The sequence below is a fragment of the Xiphias gladius genome, chromosome 4, assembly GCF_016859285.1.
Source record: "Xiphias gladius isolate SHS-SW01 ecotype Sanya breed wild chromosome 4, ASM1685928v1, whole genome shotgun sequence".
NCBI classification, from domain to species: Eukaryota; Metazoa; Chordata; class Actinopteri; order Istiophoriformes; family Xiphiidae; genus Xiphias; species Xiphias gladius.
In genome coordinates, this window is record NC_053403.1 from 3,582,623 (window position 1) to 3,594,999 (window position 12,377).

The window sequence follows — 12,377 nt, forward strand, 5'->3', positions numbered from 1 at the left end:
TGATATACAATTAATAATATAAGTAAAGATAAGTTATATATATCTATAAATATATATATACATATGTATATAAAATGATTTATATGTGTGCATTTATCCTTACCTGTAAACTGAAGCATCAATGACATTAATAAAGTAATTTGAATCCATTTGAATTCAGCCATTATGCTTCTCTCTCTCCCTTCTCTGTTGTTCTCACCACTTCAGCTGTCAAAGTCTTTAATAAAGGGCATCTAGTTGAGAGATACACCACTGGCTTCCAGTGATTAGTCTGATGTCACTTCCTCTTACTGACCATTTTTTGTTTGTTTTTTTTTGAGTTAAATTCATGTAGACAGAGCATAATAGTTGTTCTTCTCCCTGGAAACTGTACATTTTTAACATTTAGTTGTCTCTGATCAATCGTGACTGAAAGGGATTTCTTGATCAGTAATATTAAGACCAACCAACAGTAAAGAGGTCAGAGATCACAGTAGTCCGACAAAGATCCTATAAAACTGAAAAGAGCATGTAGGATGGAGGATTGATTGCAAGAAAGTCGTTGTTTCCAAAGAAGCGAAATGTTTCTGCATTTAAAACTGAATTTTAGTCAGTAGTCAGATGCTGTATCAAAAAAATCATATTAAGACTCCTCGGGCTCAAAGTGTTTCCTGTCTCATGATGCATTTGTGACAATGATGTGTTTGATCTCAAGGAAAGAAGACGACTGAGGAAGTTGAATGTGTGAAGATTGTTGGTTCAGATATAAGTTTGCATTAATGCAGCTCTTCTTTTCCTCTAGATAGTGTTTATTAGGAAACAGCTGATGTTTGACAGCACACCTGAACAGACAGGCGAGGAGTCAAACTCCTCTTCCCCCAGAATTCGTCTCGTGATGTCCATGGTGCAACATGGCAGTAGTCTAACATCAGGCAAAGAACGCAGATAAGACGATATTTTAGTGGGAGAGAATGTGACAGCAGAGCTCTGGAGGTTTCACCATCTGATGGTGAACAGATGAACATCACAAACACAGATGCTTGACACACTGATGAGTGTGTAAATGACACTGGATTCATTTTAAAGCTAAAGTAGGAGCCCATTTGCATCCACCACGAAGCTCTGCATGTACCTAGACTGGGCGATGTCTGTGCATTCTCAGTTCATTTTGAGTGCATTTCTGTATTTAGTCCCATTTCAGTGCCCAGTGCGAACAAAGACCCACAGAGGGAAGGTTTACTCTCAGTAGAAGCAGGACATCCTCCATAACGAGAGTACACAAAGGAAACCCAAAATTCAGAGTCGAACTGCGCGCTGAACATTTAATTTGCAGAATGTATTATTTTCAGATACGGTAAGGAGTGGTCTGTTAGTGACTCCATTAAGGTTCAAAGCCAAACACATCCTGGACTCCCAACAAACTCGTTACGCTAAATGTAAGTGAATATCAAAATAGTTCCTCCTTGAAACTGAGCTCAAAAATGACCAGTTCATCTTAAAATCATCACTCACGTATTTGGCCGGAAACCAATGAAAGGAAGTTAAACAAGCGTTAAATACTCTTCCCTGTTAGATGAATTTAAAATGCAGCTGATGTGTTCTGATTTGGCTGCAGGAGAGATAAGTTTTCGCAACTGATGCAGGAAAAGACATTTTTATAAATCTCACTGTGCACTTCTCAACATGAGAAGACTTCAAGGCTTGAATATCGTTGTTCCTCAAAATGATCTTTGAATTATTTGTAGTTTAAAAGCTTCAGCTACTCATATGAAAAGTAATGACAGGGCTGGAATGAACTGACTTCTATGCTAAGCTGATGCTGATATAGAAGTTGCCGATCAGTGGAGTCTGACAGAGGCAGAAGGGTCTGTCACAGAAGATCGGATGTTTTCATGGCTCGCTCGTGTCTCAGCTCCAGCAGTTCCAGGTGGGTTCGGTGGGGTCAGGTCTTGGTTTCAGGCCTGTGTAGAGAGAGACACCACTCATCTGTCCCCAAGACTTGATCCCAAAGCTCTCACCAACACCACGCATAGCTTCTCCCTCACCATGACAGGTGTTTTTATTATTTTGTTCACTCCATTTATGTCAATGGGGGTAGGCTAAATAACAGACACGGCTCTTTGTACAATGCAACACATTTCAACAGCACCTCAAACTACATCCTCCAGAATGATCATGCAGTTGGTTCAGCACCTCTCTGAAACAGTTTCAATAAATACTGAACACTCTAACCTTCGTGATGGTAGGATTAACTGCAGACTGTATTAGCTTGAGCGGGGTGTACCTAATAAACTGTCAACTGAGTGTATATCCAGTACGTCTGCCTTTTTCTCACACTCTCCAACACTAGAGGGAGTCTCAGCTCTTTCCATGCCCACGTATCTGAGGACCAGTTCCACCTCCTTTTTTCACCTCCTCGGATTCAGGACCTGTGCTCACTGACCACTGTGCACCGAGAAAAAGACACTTTCCCCACAAGGCCAAATAATAGGGACATCGAACAAGACGGCACCTTCAGAACCTCATGTCTGCCGTACTGTCTACATGTGTCACTGTATTCTCACTTTGCCATAATTAAGCCATGACAGTCTCACCGTATTAGAAATTGTTATCATCACATCATACGAATAAGAAATCAGGCAATTATGAAAATGACACGTTGCACTAAATGAGTAAGATCTTATTCGTTTGGTTTGTTGACGGTGGCGTAGATGCTGCTGGGATCGGTGGAGGCTGAGGGCAGAAGAGGTAGAAGCTTTCAGAGTGCTGGAGATCACTGCATCACCTTCATCGTCACCGTCAGTATCAACTTCATCCTGAACCTGGAACACGACACATAAATTACAAACGCGTGAGCTCAACGCAGAGTATTACAGAACAACATATTGTAACCTGACAGGGGTTCTGAAAATGCTCATCTGTGGGCTCAAATTAGGGTCAAAAAGATTTTGAGCCTGGAAAGTGATGTTCACAAATAATTCCAAAGTTTTTAGTTGTAAATCAACCTTTGTGAACCTGTAAAGTAAATCTGCACGAGGAATTCATGTCTGTACATTTGTAGAAAAGATTTGTATTTGTAGAAAGGTGTAAAAAGCTTTTATCTGCTCTTTAACTTGTGGTGTCTGTGAAGTTGACGCATTGGTCTGATGGTGGCGCTGGAGGAAAGGTGAGGGGATCACTTCAAATGTGATGTCGGTGGGTGTAGGTGATTGACAGACCCACTGACATCAGAATCCTAAGTCACGAAATTACATAATTTTTAGAGATAACATTTTATTTTCCTTCTTTCTTTGCTGAAAATGTTTTTTAAATTCACCAGCGTCACCACGGTAACCCATCAGACAGCTTCCCCGGGCTTCCCTGTCGGTCTCCCTGGCGCGGCTGATGGAGGCGCAGGAGACGCCACCTTCAGGATCAGCCTACACGGTGAAGGCGACATGACGGCTGCTTCAGTTCAGTTCACTGTCATGATTCCCCATTTCTCTCGCGATGGGCGTCATACCTACAATTTCTGGCACTAAAAACAAACATAACAACGAGTGTGACTCTGTACTGGGTGCAGTGTGGGATCTCACCGTGACCCGAGTGGTTTCTGGAGCAGAATGGGCCTCTGCAGGATTTAAGATCAGTCCCTGGAAAAATACAGTTGAGTTAAAGTTTTACTTGAACCGCAACGGATACTTGTAACAGAATACGCCGTGATGATGGAAAACACTTGGTTCTGATTGGCTTGCAGATGTGGGTCAAATTCATCTAGCAGGACACTTGAAGCAGCCGCCGTTCGAAGGCTTAGCACTGCAAAGGGACGGTGACCATAGCGACCAAACCTGTGCTTGGCGGTGCATCTTTATTACAGATGAAACAGATTTAACCAAGATTTAAAAAAAAAAACACATGTTGACACACCCCGCGGTGTTCTGATGAGGAAATAACAGACTGAGTGAAGGAGACAGTGCTTCCACACTCTCATGCAATTGTCCCACAGCCGCTGCTACATGAGACCGATAGTTAGTTACACTGTGTCAGACAGGAATGAATCAGTCTCTGTGGTCGTTTTGGAGGCTTCAGGTTGTGGTGCTGTATTTTTCTTGTCCCCACGATGAACGGTTTGACAATGTGCCTCTGCTACCACCTGGTGTCAATACGATACAATGCACTTCAATAATGCACAAGAATCATGTCATCTGATAACTTCAGATTTTAGAAAAATATTAAAAAATTTTAGAAATGTGAGGATTGAAAGAAAACTGCTACACTTTTCTATATTATTAATATTGTTACATTAAACTTAAATTACTCTCATATTTTCTTTTTTTAATTCATTAAGAGAAAAAGCTATAAAGGTCCCAGTGGCTGAACCATTACTCTCATACAGGTCATCGTTGTGTTTCACACCATCCTTATATGTCAACACAGGACAACATCACCTTATAAAAGAGTAAAATTAACTTCCCGTTAATGTAATTATTGTTGTGTTTCAGTGTATTGTTCTAACAAGACACTTTGACGTAAATACTCACTGTTGATAACAGACGGAACACACACAGTGTCTTCACCATGTTTTTAGTCCTGATTTGTTGGACTGTGTGCAGGTGTAACAACCGACACCCTCAGCTCTGACCCTCTGTATTTCCAGAGAGGAGTGCGATGTAACGCCCAGTCCGTCTGAATTAGCTCCGGCATCGTCATGAATCTTTCCACGTTTGAACAGCGTGACTGCTTCGACTGAGTGACTGAAGGTCCAGGTAATGCTGTCGCATTTTCACAAGGCGCCGTGACACCGACTCTGGCTACAGCAGCAAAGGGACGGGGATTTTTCTCTACGGGTCACAGCTGAGGACAAGATCAAATTTAAATTTGAGCAAGACTCAAAGGTTCATGGTTAATGTGAGGACATGTCTGCCGATGTTCCTCTTTCTTTGCCTTAAAAGGTCGACCATAATCAGTTAAATGAAAGGTTAGGTCCCAACGTACCACTACCATTGATATCGATGAAGTTTATACTTACCTGTGAACTGAAGCACTAGTATCAGAAATGAAAACATTTTGAATGAAACCATTGTTCTTCTGTCTCTCTCTCTCCCTTTTCTCTCTCGTGATTTCGTGCCTTCAACCTGCTCTCAACTCGAGCTTTGCGCATAAAGGTTGTACATGCATACAGTGTTTTCCTGTGACTGGTGAGGTTGACTTCCTCATAGCAGCTTAAGTCTTTTCCACTTTACTTCTCTTCTGTCAGGTGTTGAATGGGATGTAGTTGGAGCCCGTTGTTTTTCTTTAGTTTGCTATTTTGTCGAAGCCTGGCTTTGGGACAACTGTGACAATTTTTTTAAAGTTCTTTCGTTTACTCTGACTGTTGTCATTCACAGTGACTCACATGGAACGCATGATTCCCGATAATAATCTCCAGTTCCTTAAACGGTGACACATTAATCAACCAACAGTAAGAGCTCGGGGGTCAAAGCGGCCAGACAGTGATCCTTTCACACTGAAATGAGCATGTAGTATGGAGAAGTGCTGGGAAATAATCTGGGGAAAGAAAGTAGAGGAGATTTTTTTCTTTAAAAAAAAATTAAAAAAATAAATAAAAAATACAGCAGCGGACCAAAAAGCTGTGCGGAGCTCAGCGTGGAGGTAAAGGACACGAGCCAGTGATGATGTGGAGAGAATCCGCTGCGCTGACTGGACTGATGACCAGACAAGAGACACTTGAGCTGAACTTCACGTTGGCCACCAAAAGCCGCAGCAAACTTCCTTGGCGCTTGTGATGTGCCGGTTCACTCTTTGTCCGTTCCCAAATGCATTTGTGACGGGTTTGACTTCTTGTTAAAAAGAAAACAACTGAGGAAAATAGGCACGTAAAGGATGTTAGTTACTTTGAGTGTTTGCAGTGTTGCAGCTGCTCTTTTCTTGAAATAGAGTTTGTCAGAAAACAGTCAGGATTCATGTTGATGTTTGACAGCACGAAAACACGTAATGGAAACCAAAAAACTATTTAAAAAATGATGAACGCCAAAGGCCAAATAAAAGTTAATGAAGAGTTCTTCTGTAAACAAAGTGATGAAATTTGGGCTAAACTGCTAGAGAAAAATATATTGGATACTTTAAAGAGAAACTCCCAGATTTCTTCACTCAAATTTAGCCCCCAAAAACTCCCAGATTGTCCTCCCAGCAGACTGTTGATATTTTGAGACGGAAGACATTTCACAGTTGAGTCAGCCAAACCTGAACACACCATCAGTTAGAGCCGGATCTGACCTTTACCTGACATGCATTATTACACTGACTAGTCACTCTTCAGTGCACAAGTGGGAATCTTTTTACGGTCTTAAATGTTAATCTCTGAATGAGCATCTGTTTCCTGTGATTACACAAGTGTCGCTTCCTTCTTTTGACTTCTTTCTTCCTCCAATCACAGTTATTTCTGTGATGTAGACGGGGCACGTGGATTTTCTATTTTCCTCCTTCACCATGTGAACGAGTCTGACGAGAGCTGGTGCAAATTTCACACTGACCTGGTTCAGCTGCAGCAGGTAACAATATCAAATCAGAAAGAACGTTGGTAAAAAACAAACATAACCCTTTTTGGGTCTCCACAGTGACAGTTTCCAAAGAGACCTAAATCTTAATATGACTGCGTATCAGCCATCGCAGGTGGTACATACCTGAACAGAAAAATTGGTGCAAAAACATAAACTAATAGATAAATAGATAAAAGATAAATATTTATGAACTAGCACCCAACTGCAGCACATTTACCAGTTAGCATATTAAAGTTGCTGACATCAAGTTATTAACAAAAATATATCATATATTAGCTTCCCTGTCTTAAACTGGAAGCCACATGAATGTTGGGTTGTATTGTGCTACTAGTTAACTTACTTCGCCCCCTCCTGGATAAAAAGGATAAAACTGGACAAAAACTCCCTTTTACAGCAGCGAATAGTGGAAACTGAAATACAGTATAACTGTAACAGAGAAACATAAATGCAACACCACAACACAGTAGCACAAGTTTTTATTTCTTTTTTATGTTTCTTTTTTTTCATGACTAGTTTTCCTCATCAAAATCACTTATCAGCGTAAACTAAATGTAAGTTACCAGCACACACGGTGAAGTGAGCACTCCTGTCAAAGCCCAGTATTCATCCTTTCATTAGTCCCTGCAGTGGGTATCGGACTGTGCCGTCACAAATCTCCTGGACCCTCTGACGTGTGATACCGTTCTCTAACCGTGACCTGACGTACCTTTGAGCCGTCTCTGAACCGTACACTCACCCAGGCAAACCACAGATACCCGGCCAGGCCTCCTCAGCTACCCCAACTCGGCGAAGCAACAAAGCACGCGCGTCTGTGTAACGTGCCCCCAGCTGACACCCTCAGCTAACAGCGTGCCAGCTAACGATAAGGCCAACAACAGGTTATGCTACCTAGAAGCGCTGGCAGCGTGCGGCCTAAAGGTGTGTTCAGACAGAAAGTGAAGCAAATTTTCACCTGCGTCATTTGTACGTAATTTGAAGCTGAGCGGTTTACTCGCTCCACATAGACATAAGCTGTAAGCCAGATCGAAATGGCCGCCCCTGTCAGCCTGCCTGTGTGTGCTTGTGTAGCAGCTCAGCCTCTGACTGATTTCGGAGCTCACCAGACACTCTGGCCTTTAATGTTATTTCCCTCCAGTCTCTCGGCTTTTTCCTCTTGTGTCTGTACGCTGAGCAAAACAGCTCAGATTTGACTCACGCAGACACAATCCTCACCTCAACTTGCACGGCACCTGGTAATGTTGCGTCTAAACTTGTCGTTCCATTGACTTTGTATGCATTCGCGCTGCCTCTTGAATTTGCCTCACATTCTTGCTTCGCACACACCATAAGCCGCCAAACAAACCAACCAAGCCAAACTACCTCATCCTGGCGAGCAACGCCATGGAAGTTTCTGTCCCTGCCACGACAAAGATATTAATTGTAACATTACTGTGGTGTTATTTGTACTCGTGTACGTTCGGTTAGTTGACATTAGCATAGAGGTCGCTGGGATAAGCCGAGGCGCCAGCAGAACAGGAGGAAGCTTTCACTTTGCTGTATCTCCCTGCGTCATCTTCATCGTCGTCATCATCAAACCGAAACTGGGAAACAAAAGGGAAACAGTATTAAACATAAAGTGACAAATACATAAACACAACACAGACTCCCGTCACATCCCAAAATCTAAAAATCCTGAAAATGCCGCGATATAACTTCTGAAATTTTCACTTCACTGCAGCCCTTATCTGCTGATAAGATTATCTGATATCTTGTGCGTGAAGTTGACATGTTGGTCGAATGAAGGGCTCACCGACCAAACAGCCAATCGGGATTCATCCTCTGGAGACCATGACTACTAATGCCAATGTTTATATTTTTTTTTAGATATCCTGTTCTGCACCAAAAGTGTCGGACATTACTATTCTTACATGAAGACATTGGCTTTGAAGATAAAATTTTTAAAAATCTAACATCACCAGTGTATCCAATCAGACAGCTTACCCGGGCTTCCCTGTTGGCCTTCTTGGCGTGGCTGATGGAGGCGTAGGAAACGCCACCTTCAGGATCAGCCTACACAGTGAAGGCAACATACCTTAATGGCTGCTCAGTAACATGTGCACTTAACTGAATTCTATTGTATGTACTGGTGCGGTGCGTCATCATACTTCGCTCTCTTTCTCTCTCGCAGAAGGAAATGAGATTCAAACGTGTCGCATACAGCCACATTTCAGAGAACAAATACGAATAACAACGAGTGTAACTTTGTACTGGGTGCAGTGTGAGATCTCACCGTGACCCGACTGGTTTTTGGAGCAGACGGAGTCCCTGCAGGGCTTAAGTTCAGTTGGTGTAAACTCACAGCGTTGTGATCCATCTGTGATTTGTTCCCTGAAAAGACAAAAGACTCGAATTTAGCTTCCACAGCGAAAGTCCAGGTTCACCAAACTTTGTTGTTTTAAAAAAAGGTTCATCTGTGAATGTTCTCACTTTTAGTTCTTTGCCATTTGATGACTGCCCCAACAGTTGACAAGAGTCCTACTAAACCCACAGCAACAACCCACAGGTACAGCCACCACCAGTCTGAAAAGATGAAAAGAGAACAAAAACAATTAAAAACATTTTATGTCCGCAGCTTTTTCTTCCGTTCAATATCCTGTAGCTAAAAGAGGAAAGAAGTCAATTAAAATTCACAACCAAACCGAAGAAGACCTGTTGGTACAAGAAAAAAAAAGCAACCCCATAGTAATACATGTATAACGGATGCATAACAATCTTTACAGTGTAGGTCTTTTGAAAGTACAATCTGCTAGATATTTAACCATGTAAACTTTACACATACATACACTATGTTGTTGAGGAATGTTATTATACAAACTATAAAACATCTTATTTTTCCATTTTACTGTTGCAAAAAACAACATTATCGGGCTTTGAGGGACGAAATTGTCCTCTGAGGGTCTGTCCCAGACTTTTGCTCTCGGTTAACTTGTCTGAACAAAAATCAGTTCAATTCAAATGTGAGGAAGATTTTCAAAAAAACAATTTGCCAAAATTGATGCTGACAGCATTTAACCATTTACTAGTAAAACAAACCACAAAGATGAGCAACAGCAAGGTTTGAGACGCATGTGAACTCACTGGCCAACCTCTATACATGTGGTGGCAAGTTTCGTGTTTGTCCATATTTTTAGCCATGCCGTCTGCGTGGCTCCAGAGATGCCAGTTTCGGTCTGTCAGTCCACCACTGTGGTCCAGACTGAAATATCTCAGCAGCCATTTCATGCATTACCATGAGATTTTGCAGAGACATTCGTGGTCCCCAGAGGAAGAATCCTACTGACTTTGGTGATCCCCTAACTTTCCGCCAGTGTTTGTTAGTGTCGGTCAATGTTGTTTTGCCTGCACGCCTTTGTTAACTGTGAATGTACTTGTCTGGTTTGTGATCAACCGATGATCTTGTTGATGGGAAAATGAACGACAAGGTTTAAGACTCAGACGTGTGTGTGTGTTTGAGAGAGAGAAAGCGCTTTCACTGTGTTCTTGAAAACAAATCAATACTCGTTTTCTGGATCACATTCTATTTTCTCTTTTATACTAAGATAAATGGCCAGTTTTGTCTTTCCAGAAAGTAAGTTAACAACTTTTTTTAATTCCAAAAAGTTAAAAACCTGTGCAACAAAACATAAAAAGGGGGGGTTTCACTACCTTGTCGGTTTGGTGAAGTATCATTGATTGCAGATCTTGCAGTTGTTGCTGTTTCTTCATCTGCACCTGGATGAATCAACAGAAACAACCCAACCAACTGCTCAGTTAGGAAAATACTGAAGAAGAGGGAAATTATGTCATCTCAAAACATCAAATCCGTCAAATAAATAAAAGGTCTGGGTGCTTTCACTCGTCTTAAACAGATCATCGTACTCTCACGTGAGGACGGAGGTCTGAAGGGAAACAGCTGCACATTTTCACTGAGAGCGTGTGTTATGTCGCACCCCAGTAACTCCAAGTTCTCTGGTGCGTAAATAGATTGAGATTCCAGAAAAGTCACAGTGGCCCAGCAGCCAGACCTTGATGTCCTCAACTCATTGTGATCTTCATCCACATCTTGACCCTGATACAGCCACTTCACTGTGTGTCCACACCGTCCACGTGTTGACACGGAGCAGTTTAACGTCACCATAGAATCGTTCTTATGTTCAGTCACTGGTGACGATGGAGATGTTGAGAGAGAAAGAAACAAGAGTAAAATGAACTTCATCACTTCATCAGTTATTGTAATTTTTCAGGTATAATGTTCTAACAAGACAGTTATGATGTAAATACTCACATTTAACCATAGACAGATAAAACACAGTGTCGTTGCCTTGCTTTTTTCTGAACTTGTCGAACCGCCTGCAGCCGTACAGACCAACATCCACATCCGTCACGTTCTTTATAACCACAGAACAGTTCCCTGTGAAACTCAGTCTGTCTGATTTAGATTTTGCATTTTCACAGATCCGTCCGAGTTTGACCAGCTCTGCTGTGACTGTGTTTTTTGACCCACGGAAGATCCAGTAAGTATGTTTACATTCGTGCTGATCATCTACCACATTTTCACAGGACAAAGTGACTTCGTCTCCCTCTCTGACAGTCATGTGGTGTTTGGTTGCCGCTGCTGAGAAGATGGGGGTGAAATACCAAACGGAAATTCAAATACTTATTGTGAAGATCAACAACAGAAGCTTTCAAATGTGTCTCATCCTTCATTCCAGGAGTCCACTACACTCATTATGTTCAACACAAACAGCACTCTTGGCGGTCTTATCCACTGTAAATGCAGGTTAGTGGGTAACTAAGTGGAGGTTAGTGAGCAACCTTAAATAGACCTTAAACCGTAAATAAAATACGGTTAATAATATTGATAAAACCTTTGTTGTTGTTTTTTTACAGTGCTATTCAAATGTTATATGTATCCTTACCTGTAAACAGAACCATCACCGTCAGAAATAAAGACGTATGATCCATCTGAGCCATCGTGCTTCTCTCCCTGAGTCTGTTTGTGTTCTCACCCTCTCAGCTGCCAGGGTCTCTGATTTAATGCTCCTTAAAGACTTTGCATGTGTACTTCCTGTGAGGTTCCACTTACTTACCGAATGTAAAGCATTTTATCCCCTCTCTCTCCTTTAGCTGATGTCGACATTACGTAGATGGAGCATATCAGCCTTCGCTTCTTATCTCTCTGACACTGCTGAAGATATCTAACCAGACAGAGGATCATTTATGGGCCAACATAATCCTGTTTCAATGAAACTACATCAGGACTCAAATACTGCACATTTTGTCCGGTTATTTTCCAATGTCGTTCGCTTCCAAACTGGTAATTAAGGGGAAACTAAAGTGAAACCTTTCTTTGCGCCTCTTACTGGTGTTAAAGTGTGTTTTGTGTCTCCTAGTTGTGTCTCCTTTTTTATTTTTATTTTGCCTGAATCTCCCTGCCTGCAATTGTGAGTAAGAGTACAGTGGTTTTCGATCTGGATCTGGTCTGATGTGGTCTAGACGCGAAAAAAAAGCAGTTAAATCTCCAATTTTTGCATTTTCAGAGAAAAAGTAAAGGTTTCACAAGTCTGAAACCAGGTTTGAAAGAGTCTGTAGCCTCTCTGGGATATTCTAGTCCAGATGTGACTAGTCTTAATTAAAGTGGTTTTTGATAGAGACCTGGTCCGATGTGGTCTAGTTTTGAAAAGATGGAATCTCACTTCCCTATTGCAATTTCCAAAACAGAGAGAAGGTTTCACAAATTTGAAATTGGGTTTCAGGCAGCATTGCGGCTGTCTCTAAAATATCTAATGTCGTGGGAATGAGAAGAACCACGCCCGAGCCTTGTAGGCCTAGGCCCCTCCA

The 12,377-nt window shown here is 41.8% G+C and overlaps 1 protein-coding gene across 4 annotated transcripts; it reads right to left on the reverse strand.

Moving 5' to 3' along the window:
* Nucleotides 1-6,991: 6,991 nt before the first annotated feature.
* Nucleotides 6,992-11,642, reverse strand: LOC120788684. 4 transcript variants are annotated; one of them, XM_040124657.1, is made up of 8 exons: nucleotides 11,456-11,642; nucleotides 10,822-11,148; nucleotides 10,416-10,697; nucleotides 10,203-10,268; nucleotides 8,985-9,077; nucleotides 8,788-8,885; nucleotides 8,499-8,567; nucleotides 6,992-8,098 (listed from the first exon to the last, which is right to left on the reverse strand). In XM_040124657.1, the coding sequence occupies exons 1-8, from the start codon at nucleotides 11,508-11,510 to the stop codon at nucleotides 7,979-7,981; spliced, it is 1,110 nt and encodes a 369-aa protein (XP_039980591.1). In that variant the 5' UTR covers nucleotides 11,511-11,642; the 3' UTR covers nucleotides 6,992-7,978. The 4 variants fall into 4 exon arrangements, with proteins under 4 accessions (XP_039980591.1, XP_039980592.1, XP_039980590.1 ...); XM_040124658.1 differs by having other exon boundaries at nucleotides 10,422-10,697; nucleotides 10,822-11,151; nucleotides 11,456-11,641; XM_040124656.1 differs by having other exon boundaries at nucleotides 10,822-11,151; nucleotides 11,456-11,641.
* Nucleotides 11,643-12,377: the final 735 nt, after the last annotated feature.